The following is a 20451-nucleotide window of genomic DNA, read 5'->3' on the forward strand; positions in this document are numbered from 1 at the left end:
GCATGAAATGTTAACTGTGGCACCTTGAAAGATCAGGTTTTCTTTGTGGTTAAACTCCCTTGACCCTGAGGTGAGAATGTTCTGGGTCCAAATCGCATTCCTGAAGCTTGAGTGCATCAATGTAGCGCTGAGGGAACACTGTGTTTTCAGAGATAAAAGCTTTTGACTGACAAGTTAGTCAGATATTGCGTGAATCCCCTCAGGTGGATGTCAATGACCCCATGGCATTATTTCAGAGAAGGCTAAAGGATTTATCCCCACTGTCCTGGTCAATAGTTATGGGCTCAATCCATATCACTAAAACTAGATTAACTGTTCATTATAACATGGCTGTTTGTGGGAGCCTGCCCCGTGAAAATTGACTGCCATGTTTGCTATGTTGTAACATTGACTACACTTCAGAAGTATTCAATTGGCTGTCGGTGTTTTGGAGCATCCTGAAATTGTGAAAGACATAATATAAATGTGTTACTTTTGTAAAGGGTTTAAAATTTCTTGGTGCCTCAAGCCACAATAATCCACTGAGTTGATATTTCTTCCCCCCCTCACTCTCTGTTCTATAGATTGGATCAGTCAGGTGTTTTTGCCAACAAATCGAGCCAGATTGAAAACTGCCCACAAGTGTGTAGCAAATGAACTCAGAGCAATGGGCATTCCTTTCCTGAACAGGCATGCAGGCTTGTATATCTGGGCTGATTTCAGAAAGGTAATGTGTGCAATTATTTTTACATTTCAATCATCTGTCTTGTTTTGTACTGGTTTAAGTAAAGGATTGAATTGGGATTAAGTGTAATTTATTCAGCTGTATCAATTGATAAAGAGACACGTTACTTACAAATTCTTTTCAAATTTGGATCTTGTGTAGTATTAGATTTCAGTCTTGGAATGACACTCCACTTTTCCATGCAACATCTTGAGTACAATGAAATTGACAAAGTCTGAATCTGTTTTTAGTAGATATGTGCCCATGATTTCTTGCAAATTGGTTCAATTGAAGTTTGTGTGTGCAATAATGGAAAAATATAACTGTCTATTGAGGCTATATCAGTTCTTGAGCCCAAAGTAATAGCAATAAGAAAATATTGTAATTACTTTAATTTTTTCTTATTGATATTAGGTTTTGAAGTGGAATTTTAAGGGCTTGTATTTATTGGAAAAGGATCAATTACAAATTTTGGATAATAAAAATACTGGTCTATGATCTGGTGACCTTGAAGCAGTACGAAAGAATAGAAGTTAAAATACAGGGTTACAAATCACAAAACACCAGGTTATAGTCCAACAGTCCAACACCTGATGAAGGAGCAGCGCTCCGAAAGCTAGTGCTTCCAATTAAACCTGTTGAATTATAACTTGGTGTTGTGTGATTTGTAACTTTGTACACCCCAGTCCAACACCGGCATCTCCAAATCATTAAAATACAGAGGCTGTGTGACATATAATAAAATGGAAAGCAAAACTGGAGAGAGGAGGTGTTCCCTTTTCCTAACAGATTCATGAGATAGATTTTGTAGTATTTGCTTTCTGTTTGTATTTTATAGTTTACACCAAATGCAATTTGCCTGTTAACTTGCCCCTATTTTATGTAAATTCCGATTTGTACTGAAGTAAAACTACAAAAAAGGAAATCTGTTTTGAGAATTATTTGCAAATATCTGATACCGTACTTCGTACAGTTTAGAAAAAGAACTTTTAATTTTAGAAACTGAAGTGTTAAATGTAAAATATGAGGAAACGTCTGGGTTTGGAAAAAAATCGATGTATCCCTAAAATGGGGTCATCTTGAAAACACTAAATAGTGAGCTATTTACATGAGTTTCTTGGTAGACATGAAGTGTCAACAGCACTTCACCTGCATTTCTCTCAATCTAGTTTACTGCGTTTGCTGCTCGCAATGCAATCTCCTCTACATAGGGGAAACGACTGCTTCACAGAATATCTATGTTCAGCCCGCAAAAAAAGACCCTGCCACTTTAAGACACCACCCTTTTCCCTGGCCAACATCTCTGTCTCGGGCTTGCTGCAGTGTTCCAGCAAGGCTCCGCGCAAGCTGGAAGAACAACACCTCATTTTCTGCTGGGAGATCCTGCAGCCCTCCGGACTTAATATCAAGTTCAATCATTTTAGGGCCTGAACTCTCCCATGTCTTAGCCCCGTATCCCACATACCTGTCCTTGTATTTGCATAGTCTGCGTATTGTTATCCAATAACAGCTATTCATCTTTCCAGCTAAATTGTTATCAACTCCTTCGTCTGTCCAACTGTCCTCTCTCTTTGGGTTCTATTGCTAACTATCATTTACTCTTTACACTGCCCCCTTTCCCCAAACACCACCAACCGTGCCCCCCCCACCTCCACCAATCTTCTGCACAAAAACCAATATTTTACTAGTTACCATCGGTTCTGAGGAAGGGTCATCGGAACCGAAATGGTAACTTTGATTTCTCTGCACAGATGCTGCCAGACCTGCTGAGCTTTTCCGGCAACTTCTGTCTTTGTTTCTAATTTATAGCAACCACAGTTCTTTCAGTTTTTAATGAGATGTCGACAGTTGGTTTTGCAAAGGATTCAATTATGTAGTTCCCAGACCAGAGGAGCTAGAAGCACCTTTGAAAAAAACACAATTTCTTGGTGAGAACTGCGAGAAATAAAAGTTTTCTATGAGTTCCAGAATCATACGATTTAGTTTGAAGCTTAACATTAATTATTTGAAAAGCTTAGTAACCATTCTTACCTCTGCTACCATAGAGATGAATGGTTAAAAGTGGAGCCTTGGTTGGGATTCTGGGATTGTCGGTGAAGGTCAAACTTGACCTGAGAAGTTCAGATTTTACATGATCTCTATGGAAAGCTTTGGAGTTAGTTCCGAGTGGATAACCTTCAAGCACTTGATAGTTTCCAAAGGCTTTCTCGGAAAAGTCAAAATGAAAAATTCCAAAGGAATGTTTGTTGGAACTTTATAGTCTAAACAGTCTGTGATTGTGTTTGTTGTGCTTTTGATGTAAAGTATAAAGAAAGACTTTTTGTCAATTACATAAATGATTTGGATGCAAGCATAAGAGGTACAGTTTGTCAGTTTGCAGATGACACCAAATTTGAGGTGTAGTGGACAGTGAAGAATCTTACCTCAGATTACAACAGGATCTTGACCAGATGGGCCAATGGGCTGAGAGGTGGCAGATGGAGTTTAATTCAGATAAATGCGAGGTGCTGCATTTTGGGAAAGCAAATCTTAGCAGGACTTATACACTTAATGGTAAGGTCCTAGGGAGTGTTGCTGAACAAAGAGACCTTGAAGTGCAGGTATATAGCTCCTTGAAAGTGGAGTTGCAGGTAGATAGGATAGTGAAGAAGGCATTTGGTATGCTTTCTTTTATTGGTCAGAGTATTGAGTACAGGAGTTGGGGGGTCATGTTGCAGACATTGGTTAGGCCACTTTTGGAATATTGCGTGCAATTCTGGTCTCCTTCCTATCGGAAAGATGATGTGAAACTTGAAAGGGTTCAGAAAAGATTTACAAGGATGTTGCCAGGGTTGGAGGATTTGAGCTATAGGGAGAGGCTGAACAGGCTGGGGCTGTTTTCCCTGGAGCGTCGGAGGTTGAGAGGTGACCTTATAGAGGTTTACAAAATCATGAGGAGCATGGATAGGGTAAATAGACAGTCTTTTCCCTGGGGTTGGGGAGTCCATAGGTTTAGGGTGAGAGGGGAAAGATACAAAAGAAATCTAAGGGGATGCTTTTTCACACAGAGGGTGGTACGTGTATGGAATGAGCTGCCAGAGGAAGTGGTGGAGGCTGGTACAATTGCAACATTTAAGAGGCATTTGGATGGGTATATGAATAGGAAGGGTTTGGAAGGATATGGGCCAAGTGCTGACAGGTGGGACTCGATTGGGTTGGGATATCTGGTCGGCATGGACAGGTTGGACCGAAGGGTCTGTTTGCATGCTGTGCATCTCTATCACTCTGTGACATGAAGGTTTATTTAGTGTTTACTGTACTTTATTCTTATATAGTCAAATTAATTTCTTTTAAATGCAAAATTTTATAGTTTCATTTTTCAGTGAATCACTGGCTATTTGAATTTCTCTTTAAACTTTGAGGGTCTCTATGGGGTCATAACAAATGTCTACTTGATCATTTAGTGAATTTTTTTATTTATTTTGAGTTCCTTTGGCCATTGTGACAAATCAACAGTAAAGGAAACGTTGTTTGTATCCATCATCATCTCTATGATGTAACTGATCTGTGCTATATTGCTGAAAGGTTCAATGACGTGACAAATTTGGATATTGTACCTCTACATATTAATATAAGCAATTTTGTGTGAAAAATGCAAAGGACTAGCACCACCCGAGGTCTAATTAAAGATAATTACACTTGAATTTGTTCAGTCCAGAGATGACAAGGACACAAGTGATGGTCTGAATGATCTGAAATGAACTCTCTGAAAGGGGTGGTCCCTGCAGACGGGCCATGGAATATAAGATTAAGTGCTGTGCATACTCATAGAGGCAGTTTATAACTCTAGTTAGATTGATTTCATTGCTTCGAAGTCAATTGGAGAATTTCAGACAAAGTTGTGGAAATAGCAAGTCAAGAGTGTGGTGCTGGAAAACACATCCCTCGGATGCTGCCTGACCTGCTGTGCTTTTCCAGCACCACACTCTCGACTTTGATCTCCAGCATCTGCAGACCTCACTTTCTTCCTGTGGGAATAGCAAGAACTGATGAGAAAGCTAGTAACACATTTAAAGACCATGAATGATGGTTTACAAGGGTAGAGGGGGCTAGCATGGATTTTTTCAGAGGATTTCATTTGATGTCTGTCCTCCTAGTGCACAACGCTCTGAAGAATCATGGAGTTTTAACAACCCTGAATATGATATAACTGGATTCTGCTAGTTTATACTTAATTTATGTAATTTAATTTATAGTGTCTGTACATTAGGATGCTTTGAGCCCTTTCCCACCCTAGGAAAGGATTTAAAAGTGTGTTGGGTAATTCAGCAGATGAACTGCAGGAGTGAAAACCACAGAATATAATACTTTCATTTCTTCTGATCCAGTACTTAAAGAATCTGACATTTGAAGAAGAGGAAAAACTATTGAAGCGATTTGTCAAGAATAAAATTCTTCTCATCAATGGGAGGTCATTTGGCTGCTGTGAGCCTGGCTGGTTCCGCATTGTATTTGCTGATGAAACCTACCGGCTGCAGTTAGGTGAGTAGACTGATGAAAATATCTTCACTTTGTTGGTTTCAGTTTCTTCTCTCTCTTTATGTCTCCATCACTTCCAAATGTATGTTTCCACAGCTCCCATTCCTTTACCCGAGGAGTGCATAATTAAAATGCAGATGTTGATAAACGTTTGTGTCTGTGTTACACTGGTTAGAAGAACGCAAGGACTGCAGATGCTGGAGATTACACTGAATAACCAACAGATACAATAGGGTGCAGTTTCAAATCCGTGCATGTTTTTCAGAATATGAAAGCATCACTTATTATTGGCATTATTGGATTGACGTCCCTATTTATAGACTAAGGATCCCTGCGTACAATTGTTGTGTTCTAATGTTAATAGTAAAACTGGGATTCTTTAAAAATTACACAACACCAGGTTATGGTCCAGCAGGTTAAACCTGTTGGAATATAGCCTGGTGTTGTGTGATTTTTAACTTGGTCCACCCCAGTCCAACATTGCCTCCTCCAAATCAGGGATTCTTTAGTAAGGCCTTCCCCTACCCCACAAATCATACTTATTGCACCAGATCATGTATTATGCACTTTCTCTCCCTGCATATTTGACACACTGCACCAATTCTTCACAAAAGTTTAGTTCAGCTGGATTTAATATGGCCTATTGTGACAGGGAATATCGAGCTGGAACCACTTAATCATGGCGAGGCTGCATGGCTGTCTCCTTAGTGGTAGGAAAAGTGTCGAGAATTGGATCTGAGGCCACAAGAGCCCAATCAGGGAAATGTGCCTGCTCATTAGTGAGCTATAATCTCTGATCCCAATGGAGGTGTAGTGGTAGCTCAGGAATTAAATGCCAAAGGTACAGCTTTACCTATCAAATTTGCCGGTGGGTTTGAGGATGGGATCATTCTTTCAAAAATACTTTGTGCATGATCAAGGAATTCAGCGTCATGCAGGGTAATTGCCAACGAAACCCTGTGAATGGCTCCGACTGTCCAGCCTCCCTTTTGAACCCTATCCTGACCTTACTCACATTTGGCCTGGATCCTCCGTGATCTTAGGCCTCCTCCGGTTGCATTACTGACAGTAAGGTACTGTGCAGCTGGCAATTCTTGCCAGGTGGGATTTCTACTCCTGGGGTCATGAATCCCAGGAAAGACCTGACATTGGCCAGTTGGTCTAGTTGGACCTCTTCCTCAGAGGAAGGGGAGACAACAGCCTTGTGGTATTATCATTGGATTGTTAATTCAGAGATCCAGGTAATGTTCTGGGGACCTGGGTTTGAATTCCGCCATGCCAGATGAAGTTTGGAATTAAGAGTCTAACAATGACCATGAACCCATTGTCAGTAATCAGAAAAGCACATCTGGTTCACTCACCTCCTTTAGGGAAGGAATTTGTCATCCTTACCTGGACTGGCCTATGTGTGACTCCAGACCCACAGAAATGTGGTTGACTCATTGGGCCAGACCCACAGAAATGTGGTTGACTCATTGGGACTGGGCAATAAATGTTGGCCTCATACAAACAAAAAGAACTGGTGTGTTTACAATAAATTCTATAAATTACATGATTGTGCATTTGCGATCCTTGTGCTCATTTTAAGGGGCTACCCAGTTTGATGAGATTACTTACAGCGTGGAAACAGGCCCTTCGGCCCAACAAGTCCACACCGACCCTCCAAAGAGAAACCCACCCAGACCCATTCCCCTACATTTACCCCTTCACCTAACACTACGGGCTATTTAGCATGGCCAATTCACCTAACCTGCACATTTTTGGACTGTGGGAGGAAACCAGAGCACCCAGAGGAAACCCACGCAGACATGGGGAGAATGTGCAAACTCCACACAGACCGTTGCCTGAGGCGGGAATTGAACCCGGGTCTCTGGCGCTGTGAGGCAGCAGTGCTAACCACTGTGCCACCGTGCCGCCCAAAAATAAATTTTAAACAAGTGCCTGTGGAGGGACGGCTGGAGTCAAAGCAGGGGTGGCCTGCCCTCCAAAAGTGTCAAGAGACCTCCGCACAGGCCTCTGACCGACTCTTAGAACAGATGGAAAGAGTTGGGTATGTCCGCCACAATTTTGACATCAGTGTCAAAAATTAGACTCCCTTGAGCTCTTCGGCATGCACCCAAACCTGCCATTCAAGTGCTCTGCCCGTGGAACTGCTTTTTGGATGCCTTTCAAAGTGGTCCCGCACCACCATTTTGTTCTAAAAATCATGTTCACAATTGTTTCCAATGGTTTCTGAGAACGTTGCATTATGGTTGTTCAAAGTCGAGCCAAAACTTTGAATGAAGTGACAAAGAAATTCAAAATAATTTTACTGCCTGTACTTTAATGTGGTAAGTAGCTTAGTAAAGTATGTTTGAAAGTTATTTCTACTTTTATTTTCCTAAATTTTATAAATTATTGCTTCCAAAACCAATTTGAGATTTCACTCTTCTTTTGCTTAGGAATGCAGAGGCTTAGAAAGGTTTTGGAAGAGCAAGATTCAGAAATCCAGTCAATTGAAAAAGGATCCAATTCTGACTCTGAGAATAGAACCAAAGTTGTTGAGGATATATTCGAAATTGGTGTCCAGCAGTCTCCACCTGATCCCGCCCTCGATGGTCTTATTGGACTACTACGCCAACAGATCCGATCAACCGACTGGTTACAGCGAAATACACCTGAGCAGTTTGCGCAAGAGAATCCAGAAGTTTACGATGTTTTCTGTAAACTTGCAGAGAAATAATCTGTCTCTGTAATTTCAGAAGAATGCATTGATTGGAATATATTAGTGATTGCTTTCAAATTTGTAAAATACTTGTGGATTATTTCCCATGACTTTCCCACACTTGCTGAAAAATTGGTAACATATCTTAACACTGAAGTGGTACTGTATGACACTGCTGATATTTTGCAATTTTTTTCCACCTGTCTCTAATTTTGCATGTTCACTCATCCACTTTCTCCAGTATTTGAAGACTAATTTATGATTGTCCTCATGTTTTACCATGTGATGCTTTTGGAAGTTTCACCATCCATCACACATTGTATTGTCAATATTCACAAGTCTGTTAATTGATTTTGAATGAAGATAGAAGATATAGGAATGTAAAGTTTTGTATCTTTGTCATACCATCATTGTGAATCTAATACAATACACTATCTTGAACGATAGCAGAATGTGATAGGATACTGAGAAGTTCAGTATATGCTGCTTCTTTATATGTCCACTTATTTAAAGATAGGACTTATCTTCTCCAAGAGAAATAAATTGATCTAAAAGTACTTTGCTAGTATTAGTCTAACAGGTTCATTTGGAGGCACTAGCTTTCGAAGCACTGCTTCTTCATCAGGTGGTCACAACACTTTGAAAGCTAGTGCTTCCAATTAAACCTGTTGGACTATAGCCTGGTGTGTGATTTTTAACTTTGTCCACCCCAGTCCCACACCTGCTCCTCCAAATCTTTGCTCATATTGTCATCCATTCACAAAATCCCCAGTTCAGATCTTCTAATCACACAATATTAAATTGTATGGAACTCTAGTTCATAAATTTGACTTTTATTCACCAGCAGAATAGTAATAAGGAAAGTTCTTTCTTCAGTAGTGCATTGGGTAGGATGTTATTATTAATTATCCTGGCACCTATGTTGCAAGGTTTGCAAGAAAATTTGATTTTTTAAAAAATGTTTTTAATGCTTTTGTGAAAAATTCAACCCATTGTGGGGCACTAATACAAAACAGTCTGACTATTTTATAGACCTCAAAATATAACAGAAAAAAGGAAGTGAATTGTCTCCTTCCACCTCCACTCATGGAAACTAATTAAATATTATAAGTCAATCTTCTGTACACAAAGATCACATACAAAGATCACTGTCATGGACTTTGTATTAAATGGAGAAGGTAAATACATTCCCATATACTAAAGCTTTGAGTTCATTTCTTAATGGGTCAAGTTTAGCAATAAAACTAATATATAGAGCTGCTTATCTGTAGAGCTCGAGATACATTATTTTCAATAAGAGGTAATATTGGTTGACACACAAGACTATTGATATTTTAGAATTACTCAAATAAAAAATGTAACTGCCAAGAATGAGAGTGAGGAGTGTAGAGTCTCGGTGTCACAGTGATTTAACTCATTGTATGTTGTGATCACTCAATTGTGATTTCCTCACATCCTTCATCCTGCTATTGGTCGCCATGCCTTCAACCATCAATGTCCTAATCTCTGGAACTCTATTACGATAGCTCTTTGCTACTTCAGATAATCCTGAAACAATAGCTCTTTGCCAAAGCTTTTAGTCAGCCATTTAATCTCTTCATTTTAGGAGTTCATTTTTTTCTTGATAGTGCTCCAATAAAGTGCATTTGTTTTATTAAAGGTGCTATATAAATCAAACAAGTTATATTAGTCGTATTGGGAGCAGAAATTTTTCTCCAGTTGCCAATTTAGTTCTGTGTCAATCATTGTAATCTTTTTCAAATACATTTATAATTTCATTAAATAAAACAAATGTAGGAAATATTACACAGCTTAACGCAGAAGAAACGTCCATCAACTGCTTCATTTGTTATTTTGCCTGCATGGAAGCCAAGTTCATGGAATTCCCATCTGTTTGCTGACTGAAGGATTTGATGTGAAATAGAAACTCTCAATCGACTTCCTGATAGGTGTGAGACTATGGCACTAAGCTGCCAGTGATTTGTCTCCACAGCGTTTGACAATCACACTCCTGGACCTACTGAATGGTTGGAATGAGAGAAAGGGAACGTTGTGTGAATATGCAGTCACTTTGATTTTGAGCTCACCATTTGAAGCACAGAAGAAGGAATTTTATTCAGAATCTGTTCTGTGATTACTCAACCTGGCAATATTTGGTGTTCATATTGCTTTTTACTGTGATAATACATTCTCTTCCTTAACACTGACTTCCCTCGACTTGTCATTACAAAATGATAGCAAGTTGTTAATTTTTTTTAATATTAAAAAGCATCTACAGTTATCAGTACAGTAAACTTTACTGACGTACTCTGTGAACCGTACTGGGATGAATCCAGTTTGGTCATGTAGTGCAGGTTGCAAATGAGCTAAATTCCATACCAACAATACAAACCATAATTGTGAATGATAGGTTATTTAAGTTTTAATAAGTTGGTGAAGATGGTTCGAGCTGCTTTTCATTCCATGCTTGCAGTAGTACGGGTACTTGGAGTTTGTAGCTGATGTACTAATTAAATTGTTATTTAGTGTAGTGGATATTATGTTTTTTTAGAGAGGTAGATGGCATGCTCCTTAGAACAACAAAAAAGTCATTTCTCATTTTGTCTGCTAATGATATGTAGCATTCAAACCCTAATGCATTTAGAAGGGAGAAATCATGAAACTGTTCATAGAAATTATTTGAATAAAAATAAAGAAAATCTGTGGATTACTCAGACTTGAGTGTAGTTCAGACAAAGGGCCAAACCTGAGCTATTAACCTCTTTTCCTTGATGATTGTCATTTTCTGTTTACTGTTAAAATTTCTGTTGCTCTTTACATTCATAGTGGATTCCCAGACCTATTGTTCAAGGAAGCTGGTAAACAGCAAATGTTTGGAGTATAATTTAGCTCGTTTACATCTTGGCAAATTTGTTGATCAAAGAATGTTTCTGATTTTATGTAAAAGTTGCTCATGGCTGTGGGAAATGGCCATCATCAAACGAGTGACAATTAATGAAGTCTTTCACTGAAAGACTGCATGACCAGTAATTACCAGAAGCGTATTCGGTTTACCCTGTCGTTTTTCATGAATGAAACCAAAGGCTGGCTCCAGAGTGTGCTTTGTGTTTAGTTGTGGCTTCTAGTTGTGTTAAGTGAAAGCAAATTATTGAAGGAAAAATAATGGAGTTATTTAGGTGGTGTGCAAATTACTTTTGTAAATCTTCTATATTATGACAGCCCTGCACTATATTGCATGTAAGTCAGTTTGACAAAAAAATGATAGTGCTAGGAAACTAAGTGATATTAAACACCGAGGAAAGATCTCTTAAATGTTGATCTAGATAGATTTTCAAATTTATATTTCAGTGTATCATTTGGAATATTCCTGTTTATGATCTGTTGAAAGTGTTTTTTTCCAGGTTGTTGGGTTGCATTGGAATCCCATGGCCAGGTTGAAGCTTTAGTGCAATTGGATGGTTATGTTATAGTATAAGTTATGTATTCTGGTGAAATTATGGTGCTTTTACTTGGATGTATTGTTTGAACATGACAAAAATATGTATTACTGTAACTTAATATCTAGTATATCCAGTGTTTTATTAATGTTTAATTGAATTTTGTGCCAAATTTATTTAAACTTGTGTCGCAGTGTTTGTTTATGCCTCTTGTTTAATTTGTTTTGAGCAATTTTACCTGTAGCATATGAGGATAAATTTTGGTTTTGTCATTTAAACAAGTACTCTTCCTCAGGATTTCTACTAAAGGAAAGATTAGATTAGATTTCTTACAGTGTGGAAACAGGCCCTTCGGCCCAACAAGTCCACACCAACCTGCCGAAGCACAACCCACCCAGACCCATTCCCCTACATTTACCCCCTCAAAAAGGTTGTTTTGTTTCTGGGAATTTTATTTTTTATCTCTTTATGCGATGTGGGCATTGCTGCTTAGGTCCATTTAAAACCTGTTCTTAATGGTTCTTGAGAAAATGCTGATGAACAGCCTCCTGAACTGTTACAGCAGTGTTGGCGGTGGGGGCTAAGAAAGAGATATGGATATATGGTGTAGTTTTGCCCACCTTGCTGTTAGGAAGAAATTCCCATCATTTTGACTGTGATGCCAAACGAATGGCAAAATAATTCCAACCATGGAAATCAGCACACAAATTGGCCTTTGAAGACTGAAAATCCCTCCAAAAAATGGTGCTTCGCTTTGCACAGTGAACATATGCAAAAATATAATTTTTGGGCGCTGGAAAATGAGGCTGATATCTATGTCAGGCCAACGTATATGCTGCAGTTTGGGTAATATTTGTTTTTGATTGGTTAGATTTAAACACCATCCTTTGAAGATTTTAATCTTTTTGCAGCCCCTTTTTTTTTAAATTCTGAAATTGTTGCAACTTTGTAAGAAATGTCAAAGTTTCCTTATTTTTAATCAAAGTATGTTTCATTTAATTCAGGCAAAAACTGACTTAAATGGAAAAAGATGTTAAAATATTTTTAGCATGGACTCCTTTGAAAGTGTTTTCTAGAAATGTGTATTTTTAAAGGTGGGGAAAAGCATGCTGTGAATTCCTAGCATTTGGATATACTTGAAGGGAAAGCAATTGTAGAGAATGAGACATATTGAATACTGTCACCAAAGAACAGGCACAAGTACGTTAGACCAAATGGCATTCATATGTTTCTATGATTTTCAATTTTTCTTTCAGGTTATGAGCATTTATAAATTGTTATTCTTTTTCTGTAAATATTGAGTTTCTGTTGTGGGAATCTTCAAGGTTTTATTAATAAATCTTGTCAGTGAAGGCCAATTCATTGCATGACTGTAATTGTATCACCTGACCCCTTTCATGATGTACGTTCGATGCAGGAAGGGAGCAATGTTTTGGAGGAATAACTTTTCACAACATATGGTTGGAACTATTGTTACTAATTTTTGAAGTGAGATGTGAGTTTGGCTTTATCTGGATAATTAGGTGGCAATATGAGGTTCAAATAGGTTTTGTGTGAAAGAATTCTGTCAACATTTGGAATGTGTAACTGCTGATTTTGAAAATATGATAATTGTCAAGTTCCTATTGTCTAGAAAGAACAGCAGTGACTTGTTTCAAATGGGAACTTTTAAAATATAACTAATTGAGAAGTATTTCTCACTACTCAGTCAGACTAACCTGATAACATGTGAAAACATCTTCCTACTTCTTTCACACTGAGTTTTGAAAGCCAATCAGACTATTGGAGGTTCTATTCTCTGATAGTATTAAAGATACCATGGAGTACAGAAGCATGATGTTTTATTGAAAAAATTTGTTTGTCTTTCATTTTTCTTTAATATATAATGTTCTCTTTAATAATTCAAATGGGACACAAACATTATATGTCACTTCTCATATCAGAATCTTTGGATAACTATTAGGTTCCCATGTGGCAGAGCTACTCAGAGCTGATGTACTAACTGTTACATGAAACTTAATTGTGCATTTATGTTGTGAACCTTATCAAGGGAGGGAAGGCAAATGTATTTCATATAAAGTGTATTACTACATCCAATGCTGTACAATAATAATTCAACATGATAGATATGGTTATAGATTGTGAAACTCTTTTAATGTAATCATTATTATAAAATTAAGTTTTATTTTGTATTGTCTATGTATCTGTCCAGTAAAATTTCACTTAATTGCCACTTAAGTATTTTACTCTGCATTGTGTGACTGGGGGGGGGGGGGGGGGGGAATTACTGAAATCCTGCAAACATTGGGTCTGCAGAGCAATCTTACATGTTTGCTTAAATTGAACAGAATAGCAGGTCTAAGTTTGAATTCCAAGTATTGACAGTGAAGGAAACAGCCAGAGGCTATCCCACCAATGTGACTCTTTCCATTGAAGGGAAGAAAAGTCATATTATATGAGTCTTTTTAGAATTTCTGAAATTTTCCTGGAGTTTCTGATGGCATATTGTCTGTACTTTATACATCAGTATTTTCAGTGTCTCATAAATGTTTTGACCTCTGCAGAGCTATGGTTGCCTTTCAGTATCTAGGCCAGGTTCTCTTTTATCATATGCGATTGTACAAGGTATGTTGTGTTAGGATATCCACCTATGGATGGTCATCGTACCAGAAATCCTCTCCCTCAGTGTCTGCATGCACTTGATCAGTACCTAATGGTGGTTCAGTGGTTAGCACGGCTGCATCCTAGCGCCAGGGTTCAATTCTAATCTCAGGCAACTGTCTATGTGAAGTTTGCACATTCTCCCTGTGTCTACATGGCTTTCCTCCGGGTGCCCTGGTTTCCTTCCACAATCCCAAGATGTGCAGGTTGGATGGATTAGCCATGCTAAAGTGTTCAGCGCCTAGGGAACATGTGGGTTAGCCATAGGAAATGCAGGATTACAGAGTAGAGTAGGGGGTTGGTTTCAGTGGGATGCTGTTTGGAGGGGTGGTATAAACTCAATGGGCTAAATGGCCTGCTTCCACAGTGTAGAGATTCGATAATTCAAACATAAACAAGTTATGTTTCTTGGCTGTGCCCTTTCTGAGTCGAAACAAAGACTCTCACTTAGTACTACTGATACGCATATCAATGTTGCCTGTTTATCTGTCCCAGGCATAAATACAAATTAACCAAATTTTATAACCAAATGTCATAACTTTCTTTCATGTGGAAAATCATATGATTAACATTTCTTTAATTGGAATAATTGCAAATGTCATGTCTCTAATTCTATAGCTAAGTCAGATCATGTGCCATTTTATGATTCTCGCTTTTTAACTGTGACTTTATACAGTAAGTGTAATTTACCTTTTGAATTTTAGTAGCCTGAAGCATGTGATTTCCATTCTTTTTAGATATTGTTTAGCACTTACCTCCAGTGAGCAATTAAACTTCTAACACTAAACAACTGTGATCTAAAACATATGACACACTCGGTATATATCACACAGTGGGCTGAAATTTTCCCAAGTATGCCTGAATGTCAATTCTTGAGTTTCATTGAGGGTTTTTCTCCACAAGCTCCACCAGCGCCATACTTAAAGCCCAGTTCTGTACTAGTTCAAACACTGGAAGCCAGGAATGACCCTTCACAGTTTTGGTATGTGAAGAGTTGGCTCTAAAAATAGCCAACAGAGGCACGTTAGCACCCTGGATTTGCTAACAAGGTCATGGAGATCCTGATGGACCTTTGAGTCCCCAGCAAGTGAGTAAGATTCATTTAAATGTGCTGTTCTGTCCCATTACAACTGTTGAACTTATTCTTAACATGCTTAACATTTCCCCTATTTCCACCTCATTTCCCCCTTGTCTTCTCCAGGCTTGAGAGGTGTCCACACAGCCTCCGTCATGAAGGAAACAGCCAGACATCACACCAATCACCTCCACCTCTGAGGAAGAGTTCATGGATCCTTCAGGGAAACACTGACTGGCTCTTGCAACTTTTAATTAGCTCAGCTACTGACAGCACAGTGGGTCCATTAGCTAGATTGTGGAGGAACACTTTGTGGTGAGTACATAATTGGCATATCGCCACAGCTAGCTGAGGTCAACACACCCCAAGTCACTGCCACTCAGGACTACTAGAGCCCAGGCAGGAAAGGAACCCATGGTATCAGCCATTAATTACACAAATACTCTCAGGAGCAGAGACACTAACAATAGGTCGGCAGTTGCCTGGACAGGCCATGTCCAAGAAAATGCTCATTGACTACTGGAAGTGTTGGCAAAACTGCACTCATTGCTTTAGGCATTGGTAGCTGACACCAGAGGCAGATGACATGCCCCTTTCTCACTAACGGACAGGGTGGTATCTGTAGGTACCCAGCCAAATTAGGAATGACATATTGGACCAACATGCTCTTTATTATAATAGCAGGAAAAGTGAAGAAAAAAGCCATAAAGAAAAAAACATATTTGTTTCTGAAACTAAACCTGTTTGACTTCTGAGCAACAGCAAACTTACAGTCAATGAGTGATTACTTCACTCAACACAGATCTATAGGCCATGGGTGTCAATTAAGTCACCCTCATTTTCCTCCTCAGGAGACAATTGCCACTCTCCCAACTCCTCAGCATTCATCATACTCCCTGCTTCATTCTCTGTAAAGCACAGCATGCTAGGATTATGTAGCACACACAGTGGCTCAGTGGTTAGCAATACTGCCACACAGCGCCAGGGACCTGAGTTAGATTCCAGCCTCGAGCGACTGTCTGTGTGGAGTTTGCACATTCTCCTCGTGTCTGCGTGGGTTTACTTCGGGTGCTCTGGTTTCCTTCCACAATCCAAAGATGTACAGAATTGCCCATAGTGTTCAGGGATGTGGAGGTTAGGTGCATTAATCAGGGGTAAATGTAGAGTAATAGGGGAATGGATCTGGGTGGGTTGCACTTCGGAGGGTTGGTATGGACTTATTGGGCTGAAGGGCCTGTTTCCATACTATAAGGGTTCTATAAAAAATTACCAATGAGGGGAATCTGAAACAAATACAGAAAATGGATGTAGGTTTGCTCGCTGAGATAAAAGGTTCATTTCCAGACGTTTCGTTACCTTACTAGGTAACATCTTCAGTGGACCTCACGCGAAGCAATGCTGAAAATTCCTGCTTTCCATTTATATGTTTGGGTTTCTTTTGGGTTGGTGATGTCATTTCCTGTGGTGAAGTCACTTCCTGTTCTTTTTCTCGGGGGTGGTGGATGGGGTCTAACTCTATCAACAAACCCAGATCCCATCTACCACCCTCTGAGAAAAAGAAAAGGAAGTGACTTCACCACAGGAAATGACATCACCAACCCAAAGAAACCCAAACATATAAATAGAAAGCAGAAATTTTCAGCATTGCTTCGCATGAGGTCCACTGAAGATGTTACCTAGTAAGGTAATGAAATGTCTGGAAATGAACCTTTCAGCTCAGTGAGCAAACCTATATCCAAAACCTCAACCTGAGCTACAAATCTTCTCAAAACTCACTAAAAATAGAAAATGCCCAAGGAACTCCCACAGGTCTGCCAACATCCTGGAATGTGAAAGGTTTCTCTCTTCACCAGACCTCTTGTGTTTCTCCAGCATTTTGTTTTTACGCAGCACATTGAGGTATACTGACCAATGTATCAGAACCTCCCCTTCAGGATGCCTACCGTTTGCTCCATGAAGGTACCCTGCACATGGGAGAAGCCAACTATATTGGCAAAGCCCAGGCTGCAGTATTGACTTCATCACAGGGAAATGAGATAAAATGATGTGGTCTGACACAAGTTATATTGGTTAGAGACAAAAAACTGCAGATGCTGGAATCCAAAGTAGACAGGCAGGAGACTGGAAGAACATAGCAAGTAAGGCAGCATCAGGAGGTGGAGAAGTCGACATTTCAGGTGTAACCCTTCTTCAGGACTGGGGGTGGATGTGGGGGGAGCTGCAGATGAAGGGGGTGGCAGGAGCAGGATAGTGAAGTGGGGATAGGTGAGAACAGGTGTACGGTACAAACTAGTTGGTCAATGGGAGGAATGAATCTAATTGGCAGGGAGCAGTAGATGGGAGGGGTTGGGAAGGGAGTCAGGGGATGGGGAGGGAGGTTATTTGAAATTGGAGAACTCAGTGTTGAATCCTGCGGGCTGGAAAGTGTCCAGGTGGAAGTTCTGCCTCCAATAGGAGCTGTGTTTTTCTTAGCCATGGAGGAGTCAAGAGTGTGTGCTGGAAAAGCACTGCCGGTCAGGCTGCATCCAAGGAGAAAGGATTCCTGATTAAGGACTTTTGCCTGAAACGTTGATTTTCCTGCTCCTCAGATGCTGCCTGACCTGCTGTGCTTTTCCAGCAGCACACTCCCGACTCTAATCTCCAGCATCTGCAGTCCTCACTTTTGCCCTGGCAATGGAGGAGGCCAAAGATGGTCATGTCGGAAAGAGAGTGATTGGGGTAACTGAAATGGGTGGTGACTGGGAGGTCAAGTCGGCCTCTGCAGACCCGACTGCAATACTCAGTGAACTGTTCCCTAAGTTTATGTTTGGTGTCCTAATGTAGAGAAGAGCACATTGGGAACACCTGATGCAGTAAACTAGATTAGAAGAGAGGCATGTGAACCTCTGTCTCACCTGGAAGAACTGTTTGGAGCCCTGGATTGAAGTTACATTGGTAATGTATTTGTAGGTTGAGGATTGAGAGATCCTACACAGGCCCCCAGTGGTTCTTTGGAAGCAGCCAGTTGTTTAAAAGCTGGTGTTAATGTTATCTTAATGACCACTGGGAGAAGATGGCCATGCCACCCTTTCTGGTCACTAGTTCTGCTCCAGCAGATATCATAGATCTGGGACATGCTCATTTGGCAGTGGCAATGTGTCTTGCTCATCTGAAAAAAATTGCATCAAGGACAATAGACCCTGGGGCTCCTATACCACCACCTCAACTTGAGGGCACCCGTCCTATGGTTTCTTTTTGTGGAGGCTGTTCTGCAGCTGCTGGAAGTTGCTACTGGTCTTGAATTTGCTGTTGTACCTATTCCTCCTCCATTTCTCTGTGTCTTCATGATGCAGTGACCAAAATGAAGGTAACCCCCTTCTCTAACTTCGCCAACAGATCAGTGGCACCTGATAGCTCTCCTTGACTTTCTGTGATCAGATTCGAAGATTGAGTGTGGCCCATTCCCCTGACTGACCTGGAATGACTGACCAGACTGATATCTGTACACTTCCCTGATTTGACTAACTGCTATTCTGCAGATTGGATCTATTGGACCTACAGAACTGACCAATGACCAATGACTCCCTGGATTGTAATAAATGGAATCCCTGACCCTGGTTACTCCTGACTGACCACATCCAGGCTGCTGGACCGATATCAGGCAATGTCCTTTACTGACAATTGTGGGGACCCATTGATTGCTGGCATGCCCTTTCACTTGACTGAGGACTACACCTCTTAGACTTTAAGAGATAGTCATTTGAAGGAAGGTATGGCATTAACATAATATGATACCATTCACCAACAAGTCTGCCCCTCTCATTGACCATTATTGGTAAACATGACCAGTTGCTTGGCTTTGTCTCTGCACTAAAAGGTAAGCTAGACCAAAAAAGCTTGTAATTTCTGAACAAGGCAGCAATGTGCAAAAAGACAAAGCAAGACAGAGATACTGTCAGCATCCAAGCAAGGACAAATTGAGTGACCGCTAAGCAAGCAAGCTAAGATCCCTGAGATGCACTCTGTTAGGGTGCATGAGATGAGTAGCTAATCATGTGTGTAAAGCAACCTGAGCAGCTTTGCAATAAAAATTGCCAGTGAGCTCCAAGATGCAGTATTGATGTAGGTAAGTGTATTATAAGTGAGGTAGTGATGTGCCATGGTGCCAACCTCCATGAATGAGTTGCAACCACCAGGTACCCACTCTGACTTTTGTATTGGGACTTGTCACTGTCCACTTTCTCTCTGCTGCTGTGGAAAATTGCAAACTGTATAAATGAGTTGAGATTTGGTAATATTGAGATTTTATCTTGTGCCAGTGAACCTGAGGCCACTCACTAACTTGATTCTTATCAAGTCATTGAAACCTTATGCATGAAATTGGATTTTTTTTCTCTGTGTTAAGAATTTCATTTTCCATTCTCATCATGTTTTCTTGACTAGCTTGCCATTGCCCATGACCTTCAGGACCTGACATAATTCAGCTGAATATCTCTTTTATGATTGGTAAAATGTACCGCCTTTATTTAAAACAATATATCCAATTCTGGTTCCTATTTTACATATCAAATAGTTTATATTCATATCCGCATTAAAATGTATATAGCACAATTTGTCCATTACTGGCATGAAAAATTTAAATTGTGGCATTGTTTCTCAGTACTCTCCCTCCTAATTCATGGATAAATTCAAAAGGTTGTGTATTTTAAATTTCTTTCAGTGCTGAATCCTATTTAGCATTTTAACTAATCACAGAAAAGACAATTGAAGGTCCTGCAGTTTGATTTCCTGTTCCTGTGTTTTAGGGGAAAATTAACTGGGGCTTCCACTGTCCAGTGACTCCTTCCACTGTAGGTTCATATGTGTGCAGGTGATTAAGACATCCTCAGCTCTGATGATCCAGTATGGAGCATTATGCTGTGCTTGCTGTCAAGCTTCATACATCAATAACAATACTGTCTCAGTGCCTTCTGGAGGATGGGGATGTAAATTGGTGAAGTTTTAAAAGGAAAATAGAGTAGTGTCTGAAAGCTTGGAAGATTTGCAAATGTAGTAACTTTACTGCCTGTACATAAAGACCTGAATTATTGGGGCCAACAGTGCATTTAATTATAGTCTCGTAACGTCAGCATTGCATGATTATTAGTAATCATTCAAATGCAGTATATGGAAACTAACACAATATTTATAAGTATTCCAGAAATGCCTATGGCCAAAAAGGAATAGTATAAAGGTGAAACTAATTATTTTCAAAAAGATTTCAAGGATTCTACAATGCTGTTTTGACACTAAGTTGTTAAAGTTACCAAAGACAACATTGTGTCCCTCACTCTCCTTCAAGTGGGTGAAGAACTTACTGTAAATGTTTGTGTTG

The 20451-nt window shown here is 39.8% G+C and overlaps 1 protein-coding gene across 3 annotated transcripts in view; it reads left to right on the top strand.

Annotated features, from left to right (window-relative positions):
• Positions 1-13594, top strand: part of accs (1-aminocyclopropane-1-carboxylate synthase homolog (inactive)) — a 67997-nt gene extending 54403 nt beyond the window's left edge. For all 3 annotated transcript variants that reach the window (XM_043705945.2, XM_043705946.2, XM_087996591.1), the window contains 3 exons: positions 564-706; positions 5071-5224; positions 7663-13594. In XM_043705945.2, coding sequence (XP_043561880.1) covers positions 564-706; positions 5071-5224; positions 7663-7943 — 578 coding nt within the window. In that variant the 3' untranslated portion in view covers positions 7944-13594. The remainder of the gene's footprint in view (positions 1-563; positions 707-5070; positions 5225-7662) is intronic.
• Positions 13595-20451: the final 6857 nt, after the last annotated feature.

This window comes from Chiloscyllium plagiosum, unplaced genomic scaffold (assembly GCF_037043375.1).
Source record: "Chiloscyllium plagiosum isolate Xiang-an unplaced genomic scaffold, Cpla_swu_hap1 HiC_scaffold_18, whole genome shotgun sequence".
NCBI classification, from domain to species: Eukaryota; Metazoa; Chordata; class Chondrichthyes; order Orectolobiformes; family Hemiscylliidae; genus Chiloscyllium; species Chiloscyllium plagiosum.